This window comes from Lonchura striata, chromosome 14 (assembly GCF_050655825.1).
Source record: "Lonchura striata isolate lonStrDom1 chromosome 14, ASM5065582v1, whole genome shotgun sequence".
Lineage (NCBI taxonomy): Eukaryota > Metazoa > Chordata > Aves > Passeriformes > Estrildidae > Lonchura > Lonchura striata.
The window spans coordinates 7,748,035-7,768,876 of NC_140716.1; the positions used below are offsets into that span (position 1 = coordinate 7,748,035).

General features: G+C 46.2%; 3 protein-coding genes across 10 annotated transcripts in view; 2 read left to right on the forward strand and 1 right to left on the reverse strand.

Moving 5' to 3' along the window:
- Positions 1-3,227: 3,227 nt before the first annotated feature.
- On the forward strand, positions 3,228-9,142 carry ZP2 (zona pellucida glycoprotein 2). The gene is made up of 18 exons (XM_021539662.4): positions 3,228-3,298; positions 3,375-3,448; positions 3,622-3,705; positions 3,782-3,876; positions 4,676-4,834; positions 5,165-5,209; positions 5,465-5,629; positions 6,083-6,179; positions 6,262-6,443; positions 6,853-6,982; positions 7,131-7,312; positions 7,392-7,483; positions 7,569-7,693; positions 7,940-8,129; positions 8,379-8,514; positions 8,601-8,697; positions 8,785-8,871; positions 8,961-9,142. Exons 1-18 carry the CDS (start codon positions 3,258-3,260, stop codon positions 9,101-9,103), a joined length of 2,124 nt encoding a protein of 707 aa, XP_021395337.3. The 5' UTR covers positions 3,228-3,257; the 3' UTR covers positions 9,104-9,142.
- Positions 9,143-12,728: 3,586 nt separating this feature from the next.
- On the reverse strand, positions 12,729-18,668 carry LDAF1 (lipid droplet assembly factor 1). 2 transcript variants are annotated; one of them, XM_021539778.3, is made up of 5 exons: positions 18,358-18,668; positions 16,268-16,403; positions 15,231-15,399; positions 14,711-14,849; positions 12,729-13,558 (listed from the first exon to the last, which is right to left on the reverse strand). In XM_021539778.3, the coding sequence occupies exons 2-5, from the start codon at positions 16,337-16,339 to the stop codon at positions 13,468-13,470; spliced, it is 471 nt and encodes a 156-aa protein (XP_021395453.3). In that variant the 5' UTR covers positions 16,340-16,403; positions 18,358-18,668; the 3' UTR covers positions 12,729-13,467. The 2 variants fall into 2 exon arrangements, with proteins under 2 accessions (XP_021395453.3, XP_077642995.2); XM_077786869.2 differs by lacking the exon at positions 18,358-18,668 and adding an exon at positions 18,107-18,217.
- Positions 17,944-20,842, forward strand: part of DNAH3 (dynein axonemal heavy chain 3) — a 58,593-nt gene continuing 55,694 nt past the window's right edge. For 3 of the 7 annotated variants that reach the window (XM_085592287.1, XM_085592286.1, XM_085592294.1), the window contains exon 1: positions 19,650-20,751. The gene's annotated coding sequence lies outside the window, so the exon portion shown is untranslated. Of the gene's footprint in view, positions 18,061-18,692; positions 18,826-19,648; positions 20,802-20,842 lie in introns of those variants that run through there. The other 4 variants (XM_085592289.1, XM_085592290.1, XM_085592292.1 and 1 more) reach the window with 4 other exon arrangements.

The window sequence follows — 20,842 nt, forward strand, 5'->3', positions numbered from 1 at the left end:
TTTGTAACCCATCTTTTACTGGGATGCTGTATTTGAAAACAAGTCACTCCCCTGCCAAACCAGGCACTTCCATGGAACTATTTTGTGTACACAGACTGGAAATGATGAGCAGGGTGATATTTGGATAAAACCCCCAACAAGTCTGCAAGTCACAGCTGGCAAAACCACAGCTGTGTAAATTGCATTTCATCAGGAGGTCTTCAGGAAATTGGCAAATATAAAACTCTTCTGACAGGTATTGTAATCTCTGTTTAGACACAGAAAAAATGTGCAGGATTCCCTCAGGATACCACAGGGAATTCCAGAAAAGGAAACATGATGGGCCTGCACCCTGCCCCAGCTGGGCACTGTGGTCCTCGCCTGGGAACAGATGGGTCTGTCCCCATCACAAATAATGATTTATTGATTTAGAAATCATTTGCCCTGAGTTCAGTGGCACTAAGGGCTATCTCTCCAACCAGAAACTTACAGAATTAGACTTATTCTAACTTCAAGTTCAAATGAATTGCAAAGGGCAGGCCATATAAAAAGCCAGTTTTCAAACAGCAGCTGAAAATTTGGTAAGAGGCGACTGCAGCTTCCTGGAGTGCTGTGAGCTCAGGGTTCTTCTGGCCACATTCACAAGAGCTGCCATCTAAACATTACTTTTTGCCAAGCTGCTTTCTGTGACTCAGTGAATTAACCTGGATCCCAGAGACTCTACCCTCAGCAATTAGCAGTGGGGTTTTGTTGCTTGTTGTGCCCCCATTAGAGAATCACAAACCAACTCCTTGCTCAGCGTTGGTGCAATCCCCAAATGGAATTCTGCCACCTCATTTATATCCCATAATTCTGCCCCTGTGACACAGCAGAGACCTCTCAAAATGGGCTTTCTCTCTTCATTGTTTTCTCAGGCAGGCACTGAAGAGCTCTTCAGGAATGAACTTGTACCAACCTTTTTCTTCCCATGAGGACAAGGGGAGCCGGTCAGATCCTGTGACAGGTTTGAACCTTTGAATAAACAGCTCCAGGTCAGAGCAAAGCCAAGCCCTGGCTGTCCCTCGTGTCACCCCAGGCACAGCTGTCCCTGCTGCTGTCCTGCCCTCCCAGGGCAGTCAGGATAGGCTGTGCCTCTCCAGGCCAGCATCCATCCCCACTTTAGAAGAGTTTTACGCTCAGGTTCCCTGCACTGCATTAATACTTTTCTAATAAAAATGCAGTCATTTATTCTGTTTTCTATTCAACCAGGATCAGCATGGAGCTAAATTTACAGCTACAACAAAAACTAGCTGTTGCAGAACAAAGATAGGTAATACATGTGTGTGTGTGTATATATCTATATCTATATATATATATATAGATATATATAGATATATAAGATCATCTGTTTACTAATGCCATTGAATTTTATTTCTTTTACTTGGCCTTTTTTCAGGGGTAAAATGATCACCATTCACATACTGCATATACCACCAGTGCCTGGTAAGAGAGAGGAAACATGATACACTCAGGAAAAGTGATTTGGTGGCAGAACAGTCCTTTTAGTTTTCAAGATCCTTAGTTTTTACTACAGAAATACCTTAATTTGCTTTTCTTTTAATTAATGCAGCACATAAAGTGCTGATCTCAGAGTGATCTTTACCATTAACATCTGAAAATATTGATTTTAAACTTAGCTGGTATAATGCTAAGTGGGAAACTATTACTCCAAGTTTTAGAGGTAAAGCAAAATCCTTGTCAGTTGGGGAGAAGTTTCAGACTTTGCAAGCTTTATTATTATTTCTGTCATAAAAGTAGGCATCACAAAAAAAGAAGAAAAAAGAAAAGACCAAACAAAATCTTCATCTGTTTCTAAACTCCTGGTAGTTGTTCATTTTTGTCCCATCCAAAAACCTCAACTTGAAATTGAATAAATGATTCAACATCAAATGAGGAGAATTTCTCAGCCTGAATAGAGATTATTCTTTTGAGACTAAAGCTCAAATTTGTGAACTTTTTAAACTCCCCGGATAGTTAGAATGAAGCTTTTATTTTTGTGTTTGAAAAGAACTTCAGAACCATTCCACTTCCAATTGAAATGTCTTACCAGGCTCATGAGAAACTCTGTTGTGATGGTACATGGTGTTGTAAACTAATGAATTATTTAACCAGCAGCTTTGATTTGTTATTGGATTTCATTGTGTATATGGGTATTATGCTATTAATTTGAGAATTGTCTCAAATAAAATATTGCCAGTTAAACAAACTATTTAGATTAAAAGGCTGCAGCATCACCAGTTAGGTTGTTGCAGATAACGTGGAGAATAAATCTGCACAGTGATGTTGTGCCATCTGTTTTGCATGAAGTATTCTCCAGCACAACATTTCCTCATTGAAACTTTTATAAGCACAAAATGTGGTATGGTAAAGGCCATGCAAGGGGAGGCAAGTAAGTCTCTGCTTGCCTAATGAGATCTTTGGAACTAATGGGCTTAGAGAAGAATGAAATTAGTCACACTGGGTAATCGTGGCTACACCATTCAGAGATGATGACAACATTTAAAACGAAAATAAGACCTTATTTCTTCACTTCTTAGGGAGGCCAAACTTCTGTGCCCCAGGACACGCTGCTGCTGGATGTCCTCTTGAGCAGCCAGATCCCACACCAGGCTGAGGGTAACCCGTGCCAGGCTCAGAGTGACCCCAGCACTGCCTGACACCCCCCTGATGTGATTGCTGCTCTGCTGTGGGTCCAAGGGCACAGCCTGCACACAGCAGGGCTGGCAGCAGTGACATTAACTGTTCTATCATAGGGACTTCTGCAGCTCTACCTGTGAGTGCTCAAAAGTAGAAGTCCTGACCTGGCATTCAGGCTCTTGGCTTTGTTAAATCATTTTCCTTGGTCTTAGGGATCTTTTATCTTCACCAGTGTTTCAAATAGTCCCAAGAAAAGCCATGTTGAGCTCATTGGTGTCTCAAATGCTGTCATGCTGGCACAGAAAACTCCATTTAAAAAATAACTGCCAAAACAGACATGCATTTTTCTACAAAATATCTAACATGGGAATAAAGGGGATACATTATCAGAGCAAGGAGAGGATGCCTTCCAAATAGAACAACCCCTGTTAAAGACTTAGTATTTACCTTAAGGCTCCTGTGAGCTGCCCCACTCAAGGAGCAGCAGGTGCAAGTGCTCTGTTTCCTGGGCAGCAGAGAGGTGGCACCTGTGTGAGCCAGACCCAGGGCTTATAAAACCCTCCCTGGGCAGCCAGAGACCAAGCTTGTGGTGCCCTGAAGAGATGGGGTTTGAGCAGCAGTGCTGGAGCACCTCAAGGATGTGGTGAGTGTGGTTTGGGATACAAGGGAGGTGGGTTCTTTCCCTGCTGCTCTCTCATGTGATTCTCTTTTCTTTGCAGGTTGCTGCTCCTGTTTGGGTTTTTGCTGTGCTTAGCCCCTTGTGCTGATGGCCTGGGGGATCAGGATCTCTTGGGTAATGTGTCCTTTCTGGGCTGGCTGTGGTGGGGATGTGGGTTTTGGGTTTTTTTGGGGCTGTTTCCCTCTGCCTTGGCCTGGAAGAGGCTCTGAAGGGTGTCTGGCTGGGGGGCTTGCAGGGCGTGTGCCTTCAGGGGTTTGCTGGAGCTCATGGTGGTCTTCCCTCTGCAGATAATGTGACCTGCCACAGGCATGGGATGGAAGTTGAGTTTTCCAGAGAGCTTAGCAACTACTCCTGGCATGTGTGGGTTGTTGGTACGTATTGCTGCTGCCATGGCCCTTCCTGCTGAAACCTGCCTGCTGCAGGGCTAATTTTCCACATCCCTCCTAGATGTGAGTGGTGAGGAGATCATGTCCTGTGACCACACTGTGGATTATGAGAGACTGATACTCAGTGTCCTGTTTGTCAACTGCACCAGCCTGCAGGTAAAGGGGTCTTCATCCTGGGAAGCTGTTGTGATGGAGTTTGGAGATGTTTAATTTTTTTTCCCTGGGACAGGACTGGGTTTAATAGTGTTTCTATTTCTAACTTTCTTCAAGGCAGAGGATACTTATACTTCTGATAATCTAAAACTCTTATAGAAGAACACTTCATGCCAAAAATTGAAAAAGAAAACCAAACTCAAAGCTACTGAAGTTCTTCTTTTTCAACTATGCATTAAATCCCCCAGCCTGCCATAAATGTTATGCTCTCCTTTAGAGGACTTGAACTACTTGATAGGTTTTCTTGTAGGGAGGTAGACCAGGTTTAAGAGTTTCTGAGCACCAATCTGTTTAAATGTGTATCAAAGACAATTAACACCATATGCTGACCATAGCAGTTGAGGTAGAGTAGTAAGTGGGAGGCCAAAACCAGATGCTTTACTGGTGTCTGTTGCTTTGAAGTATTTGAAATACCACAAGACTTTTCTGCTGTTTATTAGCTTAGTTTTTTTGGACAGCTGACTCTCTGGCACTAAAACCTGCTACTCCTCAGAGTTTTCTTCTTGACTTCTGCAGTTATCTTGGTATCTTCTGCTCTTCAGCCTAACCCTGTGCCCCACTGATTTCCTAAAGAGCTCATCCTTTTCTTTTGGGCTTTTAAGACAAGAAATAATCTTGTCCTTGCGCTGGTGCAAGCACCTAAACCAACTCTGAAGTCAGAATTCAGTCCCAATGGTTTTAGGTGCCCTCATGCTGTAGTGAGTACTGCTGCCTCTTTCTAATTCATGTCTCTTGTCTGTAGCATGGTCAGCACCACCTCTGGTTGAGGCTGATGGTGAATGACACAATGGGAGAGGAGACAAATATCACCTACAGCACTCACTGTGACAGCATTCCTGTAGATGAGGTCACCACTCCTGTGTTTGCTGGTGCAACAAACTGCACCAAAGACTTCATGGCAGTAAGTAGAGGGGTGGGAGTGCTGTAGAGCCTGCTCTGAGGCTTGTGAGGCAGGGTGGCTGTCTCCTGGAGTGGTGTGTGTCTGGGATCAGGGGAAAGCTCCAATGAACTGCAAGGAGGTCTCTTGGCTGCATGTTCATTTTGGCTTGGCTGCTGGCTCTTTGGAGAGCTGGTTTGCAAATGGTCATTATTGATGCACCCAGTCTGGCTCCAGTCCTATTGCATGGGAAGCTGATTTTGGCTGTCTACTTTGGGAAGCTGTAGTAGAGATTTTGCTGTGTGGCTGCTACCCTGCCAGTTCCTGCAGTCTAAGTTTCATGATGTGTTTCAGGTTAGCTTCCCAGGACTCATTTCAAGTCTCGGTGATGAGCATAAGGTATGTGCCTTCCACCTTGTGAAGGGAGCTGGGGGGGAGTGCCTGGGCGTTTGGCATAAACTGAGCCTGAGATCTCCAAGCTTGGGCAGGGACCTCTCTGATGGACTTGCATCTTGTTGTGAAGCCTAGTTCTGCCCTGTCAATATAGGGAGCTTGAATGTACAGCCTGGGATGTGGCAGCCCTGCAGAGTGAAAATGGAATGCCTTGGTGCTTCTGTGCCTTCCTTCCCTAAACAGGGATTTCCTGCTTTCCAGGTTCCAGCCACTCCAATGTCCTGGAATCTGTCAGTTGATGATGGAACCAGAATACATCAGCTAAGCCTTGGGCAAGCAACACAGCAAGGCTATAACTTTCTAGTTGATGGAAACAACCTGATATTTCAGGTGGCCTTTACTGCTACTGGAGTTGTGTCCTACAAGGTATGTGAATGGAGAGCTCCTCAGCACTGAGGAGTTACCCAGCCCCTGTCTGGGCAGCACTGTCTCCCTCCTGCAGACCTGGGGGAAGCATTCAGGCCAGGGCCAGAGTTGATGTCAGGCTGATGCACACACTGGCTCAGCCCAGCAGGGCAAAGCTGTTTGGCTTTGCACAGCTGTCACTGAACTGCCTGGCACAAGGGTCTGGGAAGTCACAATGTGCACCTCAGACAGCAGCACAATGAGTGGGAATCTTCAGAAGCAGAATTCTAGCTACAGCCAGTCCTGGGTACATCTGACTGGCTGTCTCATGATCAGCAACTGCTTTTAGAAAGGGTGAAGTGGGCAGAAACTGCTGTTGCAAACCTGAACCTGATGCAATACGTGGCCTCTGGGATTGGATTGTGATGGATCAGAGCTGAGCACTGTCTAATAGAGCTCCATCTTCTTTGTCAGCACAATGATAAGGTGCTCCACACTGTGGCACTCAAGCTCATGTATGGCCCTCCTGAGCATAGACTGACTGTGGAGTCAAGAATGCTTTGTGCTCCAGGTAATGCATGGAAACAGCCAGAACCTGACCTGTTTTTGCCCCTGGAAAATGGATGTTATATTTATCGAAGATGTTATTGCAGGTCCAGCAATCTGTAATGCAACACACATGACTGTTGCCATCCCAGCCTTTCCAGGGATCCTTATGGATGTGGATGTAGAGAATAAGACCATCCCCATGGATCAGCTTCAGGAAAATGGAATCACTCTGGACACACAGAGAGGGATCAGGCTGTATATTAGCAGGGGAATCCTGAAGTCCAGGGTGAGTTCTGATCCTTGTCACAGGTGTTGGTGTGATCACACCTTCTTGGTGTTTTAGGACCCAGAGGCACAGCAGCTTTGACCTTGACTAAGCATCTGTCAAGTCAGTCACAGCCTGTGGCTGGCTGAGGGCAGGTGTGATTAAGATGAATGCAGACTTACTTTGTAATAGATAGGCATAATGCAAGGTGACTTGGGTTTCTTGGGGTGGGGTCTTTTGGCAAAAACAGATGGAGGTGAAAATATTCCTCTTGGAGGGCATAGGTATTTGGCATGCCTGAGCAATGCAAATGAGCTTCTCCTGTAGCCACTGCTTTTCAGGCTTGGCTTATTTGTTAATTAGCTCTAGCAGGTGCATGTGTTAAAAAGAGATCTTCTCACACTCCAAGAGAATAACTCTTGTCCTTCAGCTACATGGGGAGAGCTGCTCAGGACTTCAGTACTACATGTCTTCTTTGAAACTGGCTTTTCACTTCCATGGGGAGACTGTGGCAATGGTGATGCACCCTGAGTGCCCCTGTGAGAAGCACACACCAATAGGTAAGTGGCTCCTGCAGCTCCTCAGCTGTGCTCCCTCAGCATGGCTGATTGCTACACTTTGTGTTGGATTAGCTCATCTTGCCAATAGCTCCTGGCAGACAGAGCTGTCACTGGCTCACACGACAACTTATGTGAACCTCTGTTACAGCTGCTGTATGCACCCAGGATGGCTACATGGATTTTGAAGTCCTTGCAGAGAGTACCACACCCCTGCTGGATTTGGATACCCTCAGGCTCAGGGATCCTGTGTGCCGGCCAGCCTACAAGTCACCTTTGAATGACAGGGTTCGGTTTCATGTCCCACTGAATGGGTGTGGGACCAGGCACTGGGTGAGTCTGTGGCCAGGGTTGGTGGGGGTGGGATTCATGCACTGGCAATGCCCTCACTAATGCTGTTATTTACCTGCAGTTTGATGGGGAGCAGATTCATTATGAGAATGAGGTGAGGGCGTTATGGACAGACCTTCCCCTGGGCAGGATCTCAAGGGACAGTGAACTCAGGTGTGTCTGGAAACCTATTTAGGCCATCCAGTACTGTATTACCCACACAACAATGTATGACTTACCTGCTCCTTCTCTGTTCCAGGTTAACAGTTGTGTGCTCCTTCAGCAATAGTGATGCCTCCCTCACTGTAAAAGTAGACCACCTTTCTCCTCCACCTTCTTCAGTGAATCAAGGCTCCCTCTCCTTAGTTCTTCTAAGCTACCCAGGTAAAGCTGGCCCAGTTGGCTGGGGGAGTATCTGGAGCTTGTGGAGGGGAGGGTGGATGAGTGAACTGTTCTGGTATATGGACTTCTGTCCTGGTGTGCTTCCTTCCTGTTCATCCATGCTGCTTGAAGCAGGTACCCCAAACCTGTGGCCCTTGGACAGACAGTAGTTGTCCAGCCAGCTGCTGTTAAAGAGCTTTGAGACCCTCTTTGCACCCTGAGTTACTTAAGTGACTTTGGCTCTTGCAGAGGACTCGTACAGGCAGCCCTACCGTGAGGATCAGTATCCCATAGTGAGGTACCTGCGCCAGCCCATCTTCCTGGAAGTTCAGGTCCTGAACCGCAATGACCCCAACCTCCACCTGGTACTGGATGACTGCTGGGCAACAGCCTCCCAAGAGCCAAGATCACTGCCCCAGTGGAATATTGTTGTAGATGGGTGAGTGCCCTGCCACACAAATGAAAGTGCCTTTTGCAGTGGTTGTGAGGAGTCTCTAACTCTCCCCTGCTCCCTCTCCAGTAAGAGAGCCTTAAGCATGAGTGCCTTCTAAGTACTGCCCTGGGAGGCTGGAATGTAGGAAGAAGGTAGCACCTCAACCTTGAACTTGATCAGCTACTTCAGAGTCAAGGCCAACAACCCAAACTTTCTCTACCCTGGTGTCCTGACTTAGTTTTCATTTTTTGGCAGCTGTGAGTATGACCTAGACAGCTACAGGACTGTGTTTCACCCTGTGGGACGTGGTGTCAGCTATGCTAACTATCGCCAAAGGCTGGAAGTGAAGACTTTTGCTTTTGTTTCTGGTGACAAAGCGCTTCCTGGCCTGGTAGGTGACATTGGACTTGGAGCAGTAGTAGGAGCAGTTGCTGTTTCAAAATGAATGGATATCTCATTCCTCTCATTGTGTCCCAGGTGTACTTCCACTGCAGTGTTCTGATCTGCCACCGTTTTCACCCAGACTCCCCACTGTGCATACCAAGATGCCCAAGGCCATCTAGAAGCAAGCGAGGTAATGTCTGAGTGGATTTTAGGTTGCACTGATCCAAGATAGCCCACTGCACTGTGGGGTTCAACTGTGCTGTGTTTTTTGTTGTAGAAAGTGGGATGGCAGCTGTGAACTCTGCTGTGGTGAGCCTGGGGGGCCCTGTTCTCTTTGTGCCAGAAGAGTGGTCTGCAGCCCAAGGTACTGAGCCAGTGTGGTTCTGGGGGTGTTACCTGGGCTTAGTGAGGATCTGACTCCACAAACAAACTGCCTTTCCCCTTGCTTTGCAGGGAGCACTGTCCTGAACAAGGAGATGTGGGCTGGCATTGCAATGACTGCTGTTGGTGCTCTCTCTCTGGCCACAATGCTACTATTTTTGGCTTTTCTTAAATGCCTAAAGCGAAGAGCATACATGGTAAATGTGGTACATTAGGTGTATTTCAAAATAAACTTGAAGTAGTCACTTGGTGAATTATGTCTGTCATGTATTCCTTCTCCTGCATCTAGTTATGCAAATCAACACTGTTCATCCTCTGAATGCCTCCTTACTGTAGATTTGCCTTTAACAATGACTATAATACTTAATTTCCTGAGCATCTTTGTTCTGAAACAGACCATTGCCATGTTAAATTCTTGTTGGACTTTGCAGCCAATTTGCTTTCTTGAATTGCTTATTGTTCACAGTTGTGATTCTGTTTGAGTTTTTTAAAATCTATATTGTGCCAGTATCTGTGGTATGAGTAGCTCCTCCAGCTGCTCTTGCAAATATGAGCCCTACACTGTACCTAGAAGTTCAAACCTGGCTTTACTGAAATTATGTAGCAACACCCAGAACTTGTGTTAAAACTTTACTGTAAAAAAAAAAAAAAACAAACCCCTTTGCCCTTATGGGAATCAGATAATTTCAAAAGGTCTTCAAAGGAGATATACAGTAGAGCCTCCCTTTTCTGTGTAGAGCAGCCTAGAAGGACACCAGAAAAACTGAAGTGAAATGGACTTCCTGCTGCCAGAGCTGGTCTTCTGATGACTGAAAGTTTCATTGGACACTTAATAGGGGCACCAGGAGTATGTAATTTGGGGTCTCAAACTGGGGGAGGAAAAGTGTGAGTACAACTACAGCTGCCTTGTCTGCCATATAGCTATAGACAGTGCTGTCAGTAATGCTGCCCACCTGAGGTGAGGTAGTTTTTCATGCAGTTATTTTGCATTTTGTACATGTTGCCTTTCATAGTGAAGGAAATGAGGCATGAAATATAATTGCATGTGACAGAGTGAAAGTGCTTTGTTGCAGTAGGAGTGTAACAGCCTTAGGTTAAACATTGTCTGGCAACTTTGTGTGAGCAGGGAGAGTGATCACCACAAGTCCAGCCTCTGTGGTCTCTGAGTGTGCAGGGTTTCAGATTAGATCAGTGGCCAGACCCTGACACTTGTCAAACATGCTGTGTATAAATGACATGGGCTGTGGGCCTGTCTGCCACAGCCCCTGCTTCACTTAGGCATTAAGTGTTAATGTGTATTTTGTACAAAGAACATGGAGTAGACACCATGATTAACATGATCATTAGACCTTATGCTAGTATTTAATCAATTATAATAATCACAATGAGACTATGAATCTCACATTGGAACCACTTAATTACAAGTCAGTTACTGTCACTGGCCTGATAGAAGTTAGGGTTGAAAGGATAACTTAAGCTACTGTCCAGCAAACAACATGCTATACTTAAGTCTTGTTGACTTAGCACTTGGCTGGAATATGAAGTATTTCTGCAAAAGCCAGGTAAGTGGTCCTTGATGAAGAGGGTTTATGTACTTAACTGTATGTTGTACTTAATTGTATGGGCTGTTTACTTCTTCTGCCCCAAATAAGGCTAATCTTAATATTTGCTCTCACTAGCCTTGTTCTGAACTGTGGGGGAAACTTCTTTGTGTATATTCAGGTAGAGATCTTTGCTTGTTTCTCATTAATGGACTTTGAACCCTTTGCTTTAGGATGCTTGGAGTTTACTAAATAATGTTACAGTGACATGTGAACATTCTAGTTAACATCCCAATTAGCTAAATTATTTCTCACATATCTTGCATATATGAATCTGCAGACTTGGGTTAGTGAAGGTATTTAAAATAACTTGGGTACCTTCAGTATGGGAAGCAGTGAGAGCTTTACTTTTGCTCTTTTGAGTTCTGTATTTTGTACTGTTTTTACTGCCTGAGGAGGTGAGACAAAGAGCTTGCACATGGTGACAGCCATCTAGGTCAAAGAGAAGGTTATTCTTTCCTAGTTTCTGCCCCTGGCTGATATTTTCTGGGGTAAGACTTCAGTGTGGCATGTGAGAGGCAATCTGTCCCTGGCTTCTGAGAGGCTTAACTATAGTTCTCTCAGGGTGGCTCATTTAATGCCCTTTAGGAACACTGTAGAGGTGCTTTGAATGAAGACTCTTAAGGAAAACACAGGATTGTTCCTTATTTTGTACATAATTTACCCTAGAGCCCAGCCACATACATTCCTCCCTGTAGCCCTCCTCTTCTGTGTGTGCTGCTGCCTCTCGGCTCCCTGTTAAAGTGTGTTATCTGGAAAGTTTAAACTTGTCTTACAAACAAAAAATATTCCTTTCCTGCATCCAAGCAGAGGCCTCTCTCTTCTGACACAGGGCAGGGTGAGGTGGGGATGATGATTCTGCATGGGTAGGCAGAGGGATTAGGGAACCTGTTGCAGGTGGAGGCAGCACTGACTCTGCAGCCTAAGCTCAGCAGCTGCTTCAGGAGCCATACCACAGTTGGTTACTCCAGATCTCCTTAGACAGGGGATGTTCGGGGTCCGCCAGGCTGTAGGGCCACAAAAGTGGCTGCCTATTAAGGCAGTGAACCAGATCTGTGAGAGCTGAGTGGGCTGAGCTGGCTGGGAATGGGGCCATGGGGTGGGAGTCTCTTGCCAGCTTCTTGTGGGGTTGGTGGTGTTCTGCAGCAAGCTGAGAGAGCAACTGAGAAAAAGGGGACTTGACAAGATCCTCCCAGCCTGTCTTGCTAAGGACTCCTTAGTTCTACTGCAGTCTTTAATAATTCAAAGAAAACAACCTCTGCCCTCCTTTTAAGGGATGCCTCACTGTCTGCAGTAGAACACCTACTCTATGCTGACCTAGTTTTTTCTTCTGCATCTCTCAATGGAAAACCTTGCTCTGGTGATGGCACTGCAGAAAAAGCAGTTCTTGGCGAAAGGACACAGTGAGAAGCCTTGAAATGACAGGCTGATAAGCATGCAAAGGTCAGGGCAGCAGGAGCAGAACTGTTCCATGTTTACCTGCAGGTATCTGAGAATTCACAGTTCCAGTTTCTGCTAAATGCTGATGACAGAATGAATTATATAATGAAAAATAAACTTAAAATGCAGAGTGAAATGGTTCATGTTAGGTGAGTCTGAGTGGGACTGGATTAACTTATTTTAGTTTTTGCTGATTTTATTAAGTAATGCCTCTTCTCCTCAGAAGATGAGGGCATAAAGGAAAATGAGGGACAACGATTTAGCTATGTACGAGCTGTGCTACAGATCTGGAGTGTTGTAACTTCGGGAAGGTGTAAGGGCTTTATTGCTCTGTCTTTGGAGGTGCCTCCTGGAAAGCTCTTGCAGGCAGCCTTGCCTGAGGGCAGGCTAGTTATGTGGCTTTGTACTGTCTGCTGAATTAATGTGCCATTAAAAGTAAAGGGCTCCTGGAAATTTCACTCTGCAGCTGAAGTGTGGGGCCACCTTAGCTTAGGGGCTGAAACTATTGCCACCACTACTGTGTGAAGCACATTACAGCTCAGGTAAGCTCTGTGACCATGATGTGGTCCAGCGGCAGTTTGGTTTATGCAACACTAAATAAAACTAGTTTAGACCTTAGACATCTGCATTTTCTTTATAGGCGTAAGAAGGCAAATAATCTGCAGTTTGTGGCTCAGCAATGTTGGCCGCATAAAATACTTTATTCAAGGAGAAAATCTCAGCTCCACTTCCAGCCTTCCTAAACCATGATGTGAAAAACTTGTTTTTAATGTAGAATAAAACAGATTAACAAGATTAATCTGGTTAAACAGACAGCACTTTATTAAACTCATAGATACTTAATGCTAAAAAATAACATTTGCAAAAATGAAAAAAGTTTAAATAACATACACAAAATTACAACTGAGAAGCAAACCAGGCACTTTAAATATGACATAAACAAGACATAAGCCTACCCCTGATATGATGAAGCAAGAAACTCCCTTGGGAATAACACAACATCTAAAGGGAGGAAAAAAGCTTAGACCATGACATATGCGCAGCCTACTTTTTCCTTTATAATGACCATAAAGCATTGGCCTGGTGTACTCATACTATTTGAACAAAGGATGTTAAGGCTTACAAATATTTTTTCCACATTCAAAATGTGCTTTTACTGTTCTGAACTGTGATACTGCTGTATCAAAATGACCACTGCTGTGTACTAAAGACAGTATGTTCAGAACTCCAGTATCTGGGAAGTCAAATATCTCCCTCCCATTTCTGTCAACCTACTTGCCATTGACTTAACAGTACCCACTATTACTACAGCCTTTTACCAAATTCTGTGGAACACTCCATCATGCACATACTCTTAGTACTGCACTGCTGCTTCTTGGTTATTCTTAAAATCCCTTTTACAGTGCCAGTGTAATATGTATATTGATTTTCCTCAGTTTCCAGGAGTACACAATGACTGAATGCTTGATGAGTGAACAATTACATAGCAAATGCTGGGATTGTACAGCTAAGTGCTTATGAAGTCTGGAGAAACCTACTTATTCACTCTTTCCAGTATTGGCAGAAAGATCCAAGCCAGGCTGCTTCTGTGGTAAACTTCCATTAACATCTTGCTTCCTCATCTGACCCCTGTGTACATGAGAAAAGAATGATTTTATTGGCTGTTCCTCCCTAAGATTGTCTTTTAACTTTTTGCTCAAAAAAAGCTGAGCACTGTGAGCTGTCCCAGACAGGTTTATATTTGCTGCTGGTCTACCTAAGCTTCTCTCAAGAGACAGAGAAACACAGAAACAGATGTTATTATCTGTTTTAATGTCAACATTGTAGCTCAACAGGGCTGGTGTGTAGGATGGATTGTGTATTTGGATATGCTATGGAAAATGCAAGTCTTCTGGAATTGGTGGGCAGTGTAGTGGATGTGGCAGCATGCCTTGGAACTGGGCCTTGTACCGTGCTTTTGTCACTCTCCTGCCATCTCAGGCAGCTTTGTGTGTCCTCAAGAGCTGTGCAAACACAGCTGTGCTGAAGGAGCTAACTGAGGAAGCCTACAAGAGAGCAGCTGTGATTTTTCTTCTTGCTCTTCCCTATGGCACAGTGATTACTGTGGTTCTTTCCCTGGCAGGTATTTCAGGGGGCCCCCGGTGGCACTCCAGCACAGCCTGCTGCTACCTCCTGCTCGCTGCTGCCTGGCTCAGGCAATGCTGACTGAAACAAGCCCAAAGTCCCAAGAGGCACAACTGGCAATTTACACAGTGCTGTATCCTACAAAACCTGTTATTTTTATTTTGGCCACACTGTCCTTTTTAAGTAGTCCTCTGTCTCTCCCAAAATGACAATGAATTTTGTTCCCTTACTCTATAAATGCAGGTAAGCAGTTGGGTCATGATGCAGGAAAAACTGCACAGTTAATCTCCTACACAAAATTCAACTTGTCAGTAGGTTTTAATGATGTTTAAAGCAACACATTAGAGTGAAACAAGGGTCTATTTTACTGTCTAGTGTCATGTTGTGTTAGTACATTCACATTTAAAGACAACTTATGTTTCTTCTGTCCCAAAAAGGAAAAAGGGCATGAATTAATACTCATTAGAATACCTATCAATGACCAGACATCTGTATGCTGAATTTTAAGCCATGAGGGTAGCCCAGGATTCAAAACATTCAAGAAACATTGGTAAACTAAGCAACAGTGGCTCATTTAGGAAAAACATGAAACAATGAATGAAATAGCACAACTGCAGAGTTTGAAACCCAAGCATGGATCAAGACATCCATACTCACCTTGATGCACACCAGTAGTTGACCAGAGTTGAAAGTGCAACGTAAGAAACGCTCAGCACTCCAGAAACTCCCAGGGACAGGGCTCCCAGACCACACAGCACACACAGTAGGGCTATGCCACCTATGGCTATGACAACACCTAAAAAAACATCACTCTGTTACTTAAACAAGTCTATGTACAAATAGAAAAGCTGATATTCTACCATAACCCCAATTTCAAACAATTTGGGAAAATCATCTGGCTAGCCTCTGTAAAAGCTATGCATGCTCAAGATAACTGGTTTAGGCATATCCTAATGGCTGAGATTAGAAAAGGAAAATGGGATTTCCCTGTATAGACTACACTTAATTAGATTACTGTTCTTCTATTAAGAGTTTTACTACTGCTCAGACCTGAGGACTACACACAGAACTCCTCAATTGCTAGGACTCTAATTTCCAGAAGGAAAAATTAAGAAGGAAAAAAGGTAACATGCCTTAAAAGGGAATAGGTAAGTACATTCATGCATGCATATAGTACCTTCCATGACTATCACACCAATACAGGCCATTACAGCTGTTGTAACAACAAAAACCAGGAAAAATCCAACAGGAATAGCTGACACTGCAATAAACATCAGGAGTGATAAGGCAACAAAAGGATGGTCATCTAAATATTGGCCAATGCGAGAATTCATAAAGGCAACAACCTGCAGATGAAAGAAAAACATTTCAGATTTTTTTTAGTCTCCTGTCACAGATACCTTTCACAGATCACTGCTACTGTAGTGAACCATAGGTAGGATAGATATTTTGTCAGTCTGCAGCTGGAATAGGGAGCACCTCTTGCCTCTTTGTTTCAAAAGCATGGGGCCTTGGTAACTTCAGGGCAAATATAATTCTACCAACAACAGACATGTTTTTCTTGGACTTCCCAGTTCTATTCTTGCAGAAATTATGAAAAAAAACTAAACCCACAAAAAACCAACCAATCTGAAAGCAAGTAAAAAAAAAAAATCAGTCTAGCTGTAGCTTTCACTGGAGTCTTGGCAACCATTATTTTAAACTAGAGACCTCTATTTGTTAATTTTAAAAATCTGTAACATTTACAAATGCTCAACTTTTCTTTCAGCCATGGCTTAGGAATATCTGCAACCTGCTCATTCATTGAATCAAAGTACAGTGCAGGCATGTCTGTATCAGAAAGTTGTTAAGAATAACATTACTGGTAAATAAAAAATCTTTTTACAGAGGCAGTCATAGCTATACACTAGAATTTTACTGTAGTAGTTTTCCTTCCCTTAAGGAAACACATATTGTAGTTTTAGTTCTCTTTATAGCACTGCAACCATTTCATTAAAATGCCACTCTACTATCTCAAAGGGTTATGCCAGTAAAACAAAAAATGCAGAACAGGCTTCCCTCCTCTTTGACTGAAGGTGTGGGAGGACAGGCCTTCCCACAGGCCTCACAGTGTTCACTTGAAAAACAGGGAGTGCATTTAAATAAATCAGGGTGTGATATCTTGATAGTTACAAAATATATCTTTATAAACATCAAATTACAATCCAGACCCACATTTTCGTTGCTGTGGATGATCTGCATCACGGAGTGCCATTGCTTCTGTAGTTCCTGCATTTCTTTAGACATGTTATTAATCCTCAGCCACGACCTCTTCTGAACAGCCACTTCTCACTCTTGCCATCCAATTTCCCTTAAAATTATAGTACAATTAGTGACAGGCTTATAAAGATGCTTTTTGAAAACCAAATGTTTCCTTTGTATAAAGAGAGATTGCAGATTTCAGCTGAAGTGATGCACATTACTTTTACAAAAAGCACATCTAATGTAGAGAGCTTGTCCCTGCAAGTTCTTCTGAAACTCCCAAAGCCAAGTAGCAAGAGACAGGTGACTCTCACCTTCTAACATTAACCCTGTGCTTACCCATCAAGGTATTCACTTACCAGTAAAAACATCACTTCTAGCCACCTGCATGAACAATTTGTTGCTATGGGTTCTGGAAACCGGTAACACATTAATGAGACTTATTTCTGTGAGTATCCTCGTACTCAGAATTGAAAGCATACCCCACACAGCTTCCAAACTCAGCATATTAAGGCAAAATGCTTCCAGATGCTATGAACACATTGAATCGGGGCAGTTTCAAGGAAACCTCAGCTCGGTAATCTCCCTGACAATTTCCAGCTGTTGTTGCAGGGGGACCCTTGCAAGGGGCAGGTTAGAGGATGCATTTTCCTGTTTGGTATCCCGAGCAGCCGTGGCGCCCGTGTCGCTGCTGGGGGGACACGCAGGGCCGTGGTGAGGGGACAAGCAGGGCCGTGGTGAGGGGACACTCAGGACCGTGCTGGGGGGACCCACAGGGCCGTGCTGGGGGGACACTCAGGACCGTGCTGGGGGGACACTCAGGACCGTGCTGGGGGGACACGCAGGGCCGTGGTGAGGGGACACTCAGGGCCGTGCTGGGGGGACACTCAGGACCGTGCTGGGGGGACACACAGGGCCGTGCTGGGGGGACACTCAGGACCGTGGTGAGGGGACACTCAGGGCCGTGCTGGGGGGACACTCAGGACCGTGGTGAGGGGACACTCAGGGCCGTGCTGGGGGGACCCGCCGGGCCGTGCTGAGGGGACACTCAGGGCCGTGGTGAGGGGACACTCAGGACCGTGCTGGGGGGACCCACAGGGCCGTGCTGGGGGGACACTCAGGACCGTGCTGGGGGGACATGCAGGGCCGTGGTGAGGGGACACTCAGGGCCGTGCTGGGGGGACACTCAGGACCGTGCTGGGGGGACACGCAGGGCTGTGGTGAGGGGACAAGCAGGGCCGTGGTGAGGGGACACTCAGGACCGTGCTGGGGGGACCCACAGGGCCGTGCTGGGGGGACACTCAGGACCGTGGTGAGGGGACACTCAGGGCCGTGCTGGGGGGACACTCAGGACCGTGGTGAGGGGACACTCAGGGCCGTGCTGGGGGGACACTCAGGACCGTGCTGGGGGGACACTCAGGGCCGTGCTGGGGGGACACTCAGGACCGTGCTGGGGGGACCCGCCGGGCCGTGCTGAGGGGACACTCAGGGCCGTGCTGGGGGGACACTCAGGGCCGTGGTGAGGGGACACTCAGGGCCGTGCTGGGGGGACCCGCCGGGCCGCGCAGGGCACTCGGCAGTCACACACAGCGGGCGAGCCCGGGGCGCTGGAGCTGCCCGCGGGGCGCGCCCGAGCCCGGGCGTTACCGCGCAGCGCCCGCGGCCTGCAGCGGGCACCCAGACCGCGGCCAGGGCACAGCCATCACCCCCCTCACACCGCTGCACCGCCAGCGCCCCGCCGGGTCCCCGGCGTGTGTCCGCCGGAGGTAAGGGCGGACGCGGCCTCCTCAGTGCCGGAGCTCGGCCGCTCACCTGCGGCTGCCGCCCAGGGGCTGCGGCCCGCTCGGCCCCGGCTGCCGGGCCTGCCGGGCTGCGGGAGCGCCGCCGCCCGCCCGCCGCTGTCTCCTCCCCGCCGGGCCGGGCCGGGCCCGCCCGTGGCGGCGCGAGCGGCCGTGGGCGGGCGGCGCCCGGGCCCCGCTGCCAGGGCCGGCCAGCGGTGACCGATGCCCCTCGGGCGTCCTGTCGTGTCCCCCCTGTTGTCCTGCCCTTCACCCCAGCCCTACCTCATCCGCTCAGTCCGGGCACCCTCATGAGTGTCCTAGAGGTTTGCGTTGTTTTAGCACATGCAGCCTGGAGCTCTTCGCAATGGAGGACGGAAGATGAGGGTGTCCGCGGTCTCCGTGCCGCTGTGGAGGTGGGCAGACGCTCGCTCGGCCCCGGTGGCAGCAGTGGCTCCGTGGGTTCCGTAACGCCGCCGTCCCCGGGCTGGGCGCGTTCAGCCGCGCCGTAAGGAGCGCTGGAGCAGCGGCGGAACGCTCGCCGCACCCGGCTCCGCCACCTTCCCCCGGCCCCGTGGCTGTTCCCACGCGTCCCCGCCTCGTCCTGCTGCCTCCCGGTGTTCCCGTGCCCACGTGGCAAACCTGTTCGGGGACCGTGTCAGGAGTGATCACGTTAAGAATTCAGCTGGGTTTTCAGCAAAAGCAATGCGGCTACAGTGCCTCAGCATTTGGCCGGGACTGATGCTCGGTGAGGTGTGTTGCGCGATGGTTTGGCCTGGCTGTTCTCCAGAGCCATCATGATGGTGTGAACAGGCAAGCGTGAGGCTTCAGTGAAGTCCCAGCTTCTGCTACACTGATCTTTTCATGCTGCAAATTGCAATCAGAAATGAGTTAAATATTCGTGTTTCTCGTGCCTGATTTAATAATTTCATTGGTGCCACCTATGAGAGTATTACAAAAGTGAATGTTAATGGTTTCATGATTATTTTTTTAACGCCAACAAAAGAAATAGCATGTTTCATTTGCAAATTAATGCATAAATAAGTTTCGTGAAGTATGGAGGGTTAGACTGTTGGAGCTCTGTGTCTTTGAGGTGCTGATTTCAATGATCTCTGTAGATACCAGGATTTGTGTAGTCAGGAGTAGGATTTGCATATTAACACATATTTGGACTGTGGGGGTCTAAAAGCCTTGCACAAGATACCTGCAAGAAGAGGATGGTCAGGGCAAGTGTATGTTGCTTGAACTCGTAATGTGTTAATCTCTCATATTATTAAAATGCATAGTGGATTGATTTTCTTGGTACACTAGGGTATATCATAATAAATTTGTTGGTTTGTATACTTTTTTTAACAAGTGAGCATAGGGAAAACTAGCTGTCAGGGTTCCAGCGTGACATAACTCAGTGATAATGGCACTATAAAGTTTAATGGAGCTGAGTTTAAAGTATAGTAGAGATTTTAAATTTCTGGCTGTTTTCAAGCATGCCATAGCTGCAGTTTTGAAGATAGTCTCATACTTCTTAGTAAATAATTTTCTTGCTATGCATAATTATCTCTTCTGCTAAAAATTCATATATAATCTTCCTCTATACAAAACAACTGGTTTTAATGTTTTTAAAGCAGCAGAGATAAGTTATTCAGCTTAGAAGAGCATGCATATATAAGCATCCAAGTTGATGTGCACAGAGGAACGGTAGTTACTCTTAACTGCTGCTTAATTGAGCTTGTCTTCATGCCAGTGTCAGCTCCAATTAGCAGGAAAATACTCACGTTGCAAACCAGCACTAAAATATTTGGAGAGTTACAGCATGCATTAGCCAAGCAATTACCAGCACCAGCAGTGCTGATTTTGTACCCTGCACTGTTGGCCCATGTTTAAAGAACAATGGCCAACAACAATGTTCCATTTGTAGGTGGTATAAGGGCAAGACATAAGGAAAACTTTGCTGTTAACTCAGGGATATCAGCCATTCTCACAGCTCACAGAAAATTGGATGAAAAATGGCAAAGATTATGGGAAAAGGTTTAAAATGGAACTCGTGTTGGCAGAACATGTACAAGGCCCTCTTGAGGGTAGCTATTAAGAGACTATGCTAGATTTCATATTGGATGGTTGTAATTCCCATTTGTGGAAGAATGTGATGGAAGACTCAGGATGTAGTGATGACTGTGAGTGGGAGGCAAATGCATACTGGCTTAGAGGAATTGAGACTATCCCACCTGCTGTGTTGAGATCTTCAGGGAGTTAGAGTCTGAATGGTGGAATAGTGGTAGAGGTGTTTGAATTCAAGATTTTGACCCTTGAATATTTTTTTTCCCAATTCTTCTTAAGAAAATTTGGGTTTATAGAGCCTTTACTGTTCTGGAAGCCCTGTGCAGCTCTTTCATGCAAAAGTTAGAATATCTCAGGTATCTCAGGACTACATTTTTTCATAACTTTCAGAGGTAAAAGGAACCTGTAAAGTTCCTCATTGGTTCCACAACTGAATCTCCCTGACCACAGCTTGGCACAACACTAAAAGGGGCTGTTTCCTCTCTGCTGAGGGAGGAGGGAATTCTGTCTCCAAGCACCAGCTATGCTGTAACTGGGGCAACCAAGCTGAGGACTGAAAGGCAGTGTCAGAGAAGTTCACCAAGCTGTGACAGGCAGAGGGACTGGTAACAAGGGCACCTGCAGGTAGTACCTGCCCTTACCCTGCTCATCTGTGCATCCTGTGGATGTGTGAGGCATGCAGAGTGTCTCTCTCTTTCTCTTTTCCTATTCCTTT

Excerpts from the sequence above, each read along its gene's own strand:
- ZP2 (XM_021539662.4), top strand. The coding sequence starts at position 3,258 with ATGGGGTTTGAGCAGCAGTGCTGGAGCACCTCAAGGATGTG. Across the intron at positions 5,210-5,464 it reads GTCTCGGTGATGAGCATAAG|GTTCCAGCCACTCCAATGTC; the intron begins GTATGTGCCTTC and ends CCTGCTTTCCAG. Across the intron at positions 8,130-8,378 it reads TGGAATATTGTTGTAGATGG|CTGTGAGTATGACCTAGACA; the intron begins GTGAGTGCCCTG and ends ATTTTTTGGCAG.
- LDAF1 (XM_021539778.3), bottom strand. The coding sequence starts at position 16,339 with ATGTCTAAAGAAATGCAGGAACTACAGAAGCAATGGCACTCCGTGATG. Across the intron at positions 15,400-16,267 it reads TCATCCACAGCAACGAAAAT|GTTGTTGCCTTTATGAATTC; the intron begins GTGGGTCTGGAT and ends TTTCATCTGCAG. Across the intron at positions 13,559-14,710 it reads AACTACTGGTGTGCATCAAG|GGGTCAGATGAGGAAGCAAG; the intron begins GTGAGTATGGAT and ends TCATGTACACAG.